This window comes from Typha angustifolia, chromosome 8, assembly GCF_048772165.1.
Source record: "Typha angustifolia cultivar Huaian chromosome 8, ASM4877216v1, whole genome shotgun sequence".
NCBI lineage: Eukaryota > Viridiplantae > Streptophyta > Magnoliopsida > Poales > Typhaceae > Typha > Typha angustifolia.
The window spans coordinates 1,077,879-1,085,280 of NC_133246.1; the positions used below are offsets into that span (position 1 = coordinate 1,077,879).

General features: G+C 37.3%; 1 protein-coding gene across 1 annotated transcript; it reads right to left on the bottom strand.

The window, feature by feature from the left end:
* Positions 1-481: 481 nt before the first annotated feature.
* On the bottom strand, positions 482-6,431 carry LOC140765799 (autophagy-related protein 18a-like). The gene is made up of 4 exons (XM_073105034.1): positions 5,406-6,431; positions 2,366-2,567; positions 1,023-1,149; positions 482-809 (listed from the first exon to the last, which is right to left on the bottom strand). The coding sequence occupies exons 1-4, from the start codon at positions 6,288-6,290 to the stop codon at positions 719-721; spliced, it is 1,305 nt and encodes a 434-aa protein (XP_072961135.1). The 5' UTR covers positions 6,291-6,431; the 3' UTR covers positions 482-718.
* Between the last annotated feature and the right edge of the window lie 971 nt (positions 6,432-7,402).

Genomic DNA, 7,402 nt, shown 5'->3' on the forward strand with positions numbered 1-7,402 from the left:
GCTTGACTCAATTCGATTGATAGCTCGACAATACGATTAGTTTGGAAGAATAACTTGATAATGCAAGTCTAAAATGCTTTTGTATCTAAAGAGAATTGACACTCCATCCATATCTAGCCTTCGTGCCCATAAATGATAAAAAATAAACCTATTTATAAGGCACCAACGCCATTTTTCCTTCTCCAAAACCTTTCTCTTTCACGAATATCGTGATTCCCGTGAACGTATGAAACGGTGCTTCAACCTCTTATTGATGAGACTACTTATTTTCGTACAATTACTGATGAGCTATCATCATCCTCTAAACTCTTTTGTTGTTTTTCTCTTTTCCTTCCTTCCTTGTAGGACTTTTGCTAGTTTACTACCGATATTCGCATGTTCATACTGACATGTTATATCCATACTGGGGGGGCGTATGAATCAGTTCTATATGCCAAGACCGGACATTGGTAGATGAGAGAAACATGAACAAGGGAAAGATAAGATGGGCAGTTGTGCTAATTCCTTGAAATGAAGTATTTACTTTGTCAAGGAAATAGGAAAACATACACATCCATCAATGAACATTAACATCACTAGTCTAACTTGTGAGACTAGTATTTTTGCAAAACCTCAAGATATATTTACAAATTATTGGTTTTCTGCTGCTGCTTCTTAACAATGATATTGGACAATAAGAACATAACATAACACAAGAGCCAAACATGTTATCCAATTGCTAGATCGCATCCTCACGTTTTAGGAAATTGTAGCATTCCAACTGCGTCATCTCGCCAGCTATGACGGGATTAAATTGGCATCTATAGAAGCTGCATATCAAGCATTTACAAGTTTTAGGTGCAAAACATTAGACAACATAATTAGGAAGAAATGAAGACAAAACTGAGGCTTTTTATTTCTGCACAACCAATTGCAACATTTCGACATGTAAATATTGAAACTACATTTACGTTTAAATGAAAGGAGGTTGCAGCCTTTCTGTCAATATATCTATATTGAAGTTAAAAGTTGACGACACGTACCTTCCATCCATCCCAACAATCACTGCAGTATTTTTCTGGTGTCCAAATGCAACAATGTATTGTGTGCCCTCATGCAATCTGAATTGGGCTACTGACCATTCAGAATTGAAGTACTTTGGTAGAACACCTGAAGAAGAAAATTATTGACATAAATGATTTCTCCCAGGCTAAACTTAGTTGCTTCTACAAAATGGAACAAGCAATTGTCTTATATGTGATTTCTCAAAGAAACCTGCAGGTCGGCGAGAACTTTTTCATCCGGTATGAACACAAAAGCATAAGATCTATAATATTAAACCCTAAAATATCAAAATTGCAATATTAATAAATTAAACGCTTTTAAAGATCTTAGTCACATGCTAGATCCAACTATGACCATTGGGGACTACGAGTGTACCAATGTGGCCCTGTAGACATGATCAAAAAACGTCCCACATCATCTTCTCTCAGCAATTCAAACTCAAAATGAAGCAAGAAACTTGCAATCGATATTGCCACAGGATGACTTGCTCAGGATGATGCGAGCAAGACGATGCAGTTAACAACAGGTTGCCCCAAGCCAAGAGTGAACAGCAAGACCAGTGATAAATGCATTAGATGTTATTTGTAACAAGCACCTTAGCTGGTTGGTTAATTGGCAACATTTTATTCATGAACTGGGTTGGATTGGTATTATTAAGTTGAATTCAAAGTTTGCAATTTGACAAAAGAATTGAGTTTTAAGGGGAAAAAACTAAAGAGTTATTTAGCCTAAAGATAAGAAATTGTCAACTAGGCATCAAAATATTCCATTCATGTATCAAAATATTTCAGACAAAATAACAAAAAGTGGTTACATTTACATAAAAATCTTGTCAAGATATAAAAAGCCTCTGGCTCCCTGAGTTGGAACATAATAAGAGAAAATTCAGGAAAAGAAAATTATATATAACACCGTGAATTTAAGTTAACAGTGTGTCTTTCTGCTGAGACAAGATGCACATGAGTTACTGTCAGACTGGAATGTAAGATATATATTTATCAGAGATAGCTGTTTATTCTAGTAAGACGGAAAAGCTAATTAAACTAAACACACTATGATTTATTTAAGGAGAACTATAATTAGTCCATTCAGGGAGATGGAGTCCTGCCTGATCTTTAAAGTTAGTACTAAAAATTTATCGTGCCATCTCCACACCTACAAAGATTCTATTAATGAAAAAAAAAATCAGGAGAAGGACAAATCCAAATTAAAAGCTAAGCAGGAAGGCCGTATGGGCCTGCCTTAGATGAAGAGATACTGATCATGTTGCAATCAATTTGAATATGAATTTACTACACCTTACAAGTTGTAGTATATTTACCCTTGATAAATGAAAGAGATGAACCAATATGCGGAACATTGGGTTCTGGTGTGGGGCGAGGTTTATCATTTGCTGTCAATCCCAAATTAACTTTCAGACTGAACACATGAACTGTTCCCTTATCACTAGAGACAGCCAACCATTGCATGTCTGCAGAGAAAGCCAAACTAAATATCTCCGCTCTATCAGCACCTCTTCTTACCTACAAATAATGTAAATGCCAAAATCAGATTTAGCCATTTAGGCTTCTTAACAGATACACGAGATATGTTCTTAAAATGAAACAACAATAATCTGGAACAGAACTAAAAAAATAAAGAAAATAGTGATAAAAAACATTAAAGCACACAAATCAGTGAAGATGAACTAGCTATACGAAATGGCCTGTCAAGTTTCTTGATTATTACAGAAGACTATTTCTCCTTTCCATTTCCATAACCTTAACTTAGTTGCCAAGGAGAAACATGCAGGACAACATATGAAATACTATAAATTTCTGTCAGCTCATAATTAAATGCTGAAGAAGTACAAAACCTTTGGAATGAGCATAATTTCAATATGGGTCAGTCCAAATGTCCATTGGATGTGCATCAATCATGCACATCCAATGGCTCTAATCATGTCCAAAAGGGAATACAGAGAATTGTAGGATTTGTGCATCTGACAGCTCAATCAACATGCTTGGACAAACCCCCATGAAGTCGGCTCATATCGAATCTCAAACCCTTTAGAATTTTGAAAGCAAATATCTAACAAACCAACGGAAAAAATCCCAAAATTTATGTGGTCACATAAGGACATTTAGTTATCTACTAAATCTTGAGAAACAACATGATATATAGGTACACCTATATCCTTGAGGTATTGATGGCTTAGATCTATATGGTTGTTTGCAACAGATATGAGTCCTATAGGTATTAATTGATAAGTCTCAAATTACAAAAAAAAAAAAGGAGTATAAACGCCAGTAAACAAAATAATCACAGAACATTTTAATTTTCACAATTCATGTGAATTAGGTAGGTCAAGAGGTGATTATCGGGCAGGCTGAGCTGAGCTAGCTAATACCGTCCACTAGCACGTGAGATATCGAGTTTGAGCCAAGCTTACTAAAAATATTTTAGTAATATTACTACACCGCTGACACATTTTGGTTAGCTTTCATAAAGAAATGCTAATATAAGTACTCTTCCATAACATAAACTTCCAAACTGGGACTAAATAACTATAGGAAATAGACATGTAAGCTTACAGGCGAGCTTGACCAATCGGGCTACGATTGGGCTAGATGGGTTAGGCTTTCGGGCTTTCTGGCAGGGTGGGCAAAGATAGCTCATATCGCCTATTACTAAACCAAGCTGGCTGGCTTGGGCCTAAGTCAGGCTCTAGCCGAGCTTAGGCCCGGTTCATTTTGGGTGGGTTTGGACTGGGTTTGAGTAGGGCAGGCCATTTGATCAGCCCTTGGTAGGTGTGGGAAGGTGTATGTCATATTCATGAAATCTAAAGGGAATTTAATAACTTTGACCCCAGACCCCCAACACTACACTCTCAACAAAATTCCAAATTTGCGCAAGGTAGGAACTAGAGAGCAAGTTTGATATGTTAAGATCATACTCTACATGAAATTCATCCAATTGGATCAATTTTTTATTATTATTTTGTACTTTATGAATTATATTTTAGTTGTAACAAATAGCAGTTTTTAGAAGGTGGTGAAATGATATCTTAAGCAGTCGCATATCTAAGATTCCTAAATTGGTACATTCTGAACTCATAGAGACTAGTTTTGCAACACATTTTTTCAATTTTAGAAAGTGTTGATGTGTGTCAAAAACTAGAACGTTAAGCCTAATTTATAAGTCATACCAATAATGAACAAAGAATAGAGCAGATTGACATGAAAGCATTTCATATCATTAACATGGCATGTACCTGTAAAGTTGAACATCTATGACTAATTGACTAGTAAACGAGACCATATAATGAAAGAAACAAGACTTATAAATGAGCGAATGCAGACAGTCAAAATGGTAAGAAATACCAGGATTAAGAAAGCTACAAAAACTTCACTTATGAATTTATGATGTTATATACATACAACACAACACATAAAAACATTTTTTCGATAATTAACACATAAAAACATAAGGTTTGGTAATATGTACTCGGTCTGGACTAGATCAAAGATCTATAAAAAATTAAGCTAGCAACTTTAGGCTAGAAAATATAGTAAAAGATGCTTAATATCAGCCAACAATCATAGTATGCCTTCTTCTAAACTTCCAAAAGATTAAGAATGACTAATGAAAACAAATGGAAACTGGAAAAATGAATATGCTAGACTAATGTTTGTACCCTAAAACTTTCCCCCATATTAACAGGGCATAGAATCTTCATTGGATGCAGCCAGACCGTATATGTTAGCTTAAAATGGACTTTCTCAGGTATCATCATTAACCACCATATAGAACACTAAGATGCAGTCCACACTTTAATTAGAATCTTCTTTCCAGATTGTACGAGATAAATAGTTAAACCAGACTCTTGAAGTCTTTTGCTCCAAGTTGTGAAATTTAAATTGTCTGGGGTTGGGTATGGTTTGCTGATAGTACATTTGTGAATCATGTTTTGCGGTAACACCCCCTGTGGTGTTTTCTGGTTTTCTCAAGCAGGGCGCAGTGTTTTGGTGCTTACTTGTTTAGGACTAAAAGCCTTTTCAAGTTTCTAATGGAAGAGGATCATTTTGACATTTACTCCACAACGAAGAAAAGTTAATGCAACCAGAAGACAGATACAAAAAAGAAAAAGAAAAAGAACCTGTTATTTATCAGAACTATTTTCTTGTTCCATATTTTGAAGATTGACTATCAAGCAACAGAGATTTCTACATGAAAAGCTGTCTAGGCATAAAGTCTTCATCATAGTAGTAAATTCATATCACCTTAAGAAGTTTTAAGAAACTTAACAAACAAAGAAAAGATAATGCCAGAAAGCACCATAATTTCTTAGGGGGGAAAAGTACTGGCCATGCATCTCTTACTTCTTGAAGCAGCGTTCCATCATGTGTGCTGAAAATTCTAATGAGGGTACCCTTCGTGCTTGCGGTGGCGATCAGCCGCCCATCCTGAGAGAGTGCGAAGCACGCAATCCTCGAATCATGAGCCATGACAAACTTGGTTCGCCGCGCTCCGTAATGCTCGATCCGTACCTGCCCCTTCTGGCCCCCAGGACAGACGAGCACGAGCGATCCCTGCTGCTGCGACACAGCGCAGAGCCCCTTAGGGTTCGGCACGGTCTCAATCTGGTGCACGAGCTTGAGATCCGCGAAATTGTACACAAAGATCTTATGATCAAGCACGACGACAATTCGGTCACGGCGGAGCCGGACGGCTCGCACCTCCGACCGGAACGAGAGCTCGCCGATGCACCGGCTCTGGTGATCGTCCCAGATCATGACCTTATTGGGCGGGTAGTAGGGTTGCGATCCACCGCCGACGAGAGCAAGGATATTGCAGCGGAAGAGCATCTCGACGACGCCGATTCCCCCATCGAAATCCCGACGAAATATCTCGCGGAAAGGGTCACAGTTGTAGATGCGGAAGCCGCCGTCGGTGCCTACGGCGAAGCAACCGTGGTCCTGGTTAAAGGAGAGGTGGAGCAATGACGGGGCAGGCGCCTCCGCCGTCTCCGGCGGAGGCGGGATCGATGAGAAGGTAGGGTCCGGGTTCTGGAAGGGCGGCGAACTGACGGTGTTCTCCTCACCGTCGCCTTGGTGTTGGGGTGCGAGTTCTTCGAAAGGAGGAGGGAGGAAGGAAGAGCTAGGGCTAGGAGGAGAATTAGGGCTAGGGTTAGGGTCAGGACTAGGGTCTGGCCAGGAGAGAGGAGGGGAAGAGGAAGAGGAAGGAGGAACCGAGAGGGCGGCCATGGGTGAGGGGGAGAGAGAGAGAGAGAGATCGGGAAATTTTATGGAGATTGGAGGGTAATAGTGACCGTCTAGAAATAAAGAGGAAGGGGGTGCTGGTTAATTGCAGGCGGAGGGCAGGGGCTGTTCGTCTGCTTATGTCCTCTCAAAATGCCGCTGAATTTCAGTTTAATTACAGGAAAGCCATTCAGAACAGAGCTCTATCCTCGTCTCGGCCTCTCGGGTCGTTGGAGTGCGCAAGAGCCGAAGAGGCGAGTTTTCTTGCGAGGAAACGTCTACTTCGGGTGTTTCGACGCATTCCTTACTTCGCGCTGACGTATATCTGACGAGGGGTTCTCCGGTGCAATAGAGTTAATTTATTATTTATCAATCAATTTAACGACGATCTAACTATTAAGATATTTAGGAGTATAATAGGAATAAAAAATATTATCAGTAGATAATTTTTTTTAGATATATAATTTTACACATTAATTTTTAATAATTATATTATCTTAATATTTTATTAAATAAAAAATATATATATCATTAACTGAGAGTATATATATATATATATATATCAAAATAAGGGTATCGATGTCTTTTACAATTAACTTGATGAAAATTTAATTACATTTTATCTTTTTAATTATTTTTTATTATTTACATATATCTTCTATTAGTTTAAAATTAATTTAAATTAAAATTTAATAGAGAGAGAGAGTTATATTTAAATTAAAGTTTATCTCCAAATAATCAAATTTAAATTATTTAATATTAAATGATATCTCCTATCATTAAGGTATAATTATATTTATGAGATAAATTTTAACAGAAGATAAAAACTTGTAGAGCGTTTCTTCCGTACTGTAAAGTTAATTGTTTATCAATCAGTTTGATAAAGATCTAATGGTTAAAATCTTCAAGGTATAATAAGAAAATTAGAAAATTAGATACACGTAATGGTTAAAATCTTCAAGGTATAATAAGAAAATTAGAAAGTTAGATACACGTAATTAAATCTTTTTTAACTAACATACTCCTTTTCTTACGGTTTTGGAACCGGTAACGATATGAAAGCAGGCTATTATAATCGGTGAAGTATTTGCCATATCTTAATGATAATAGAAAATGAA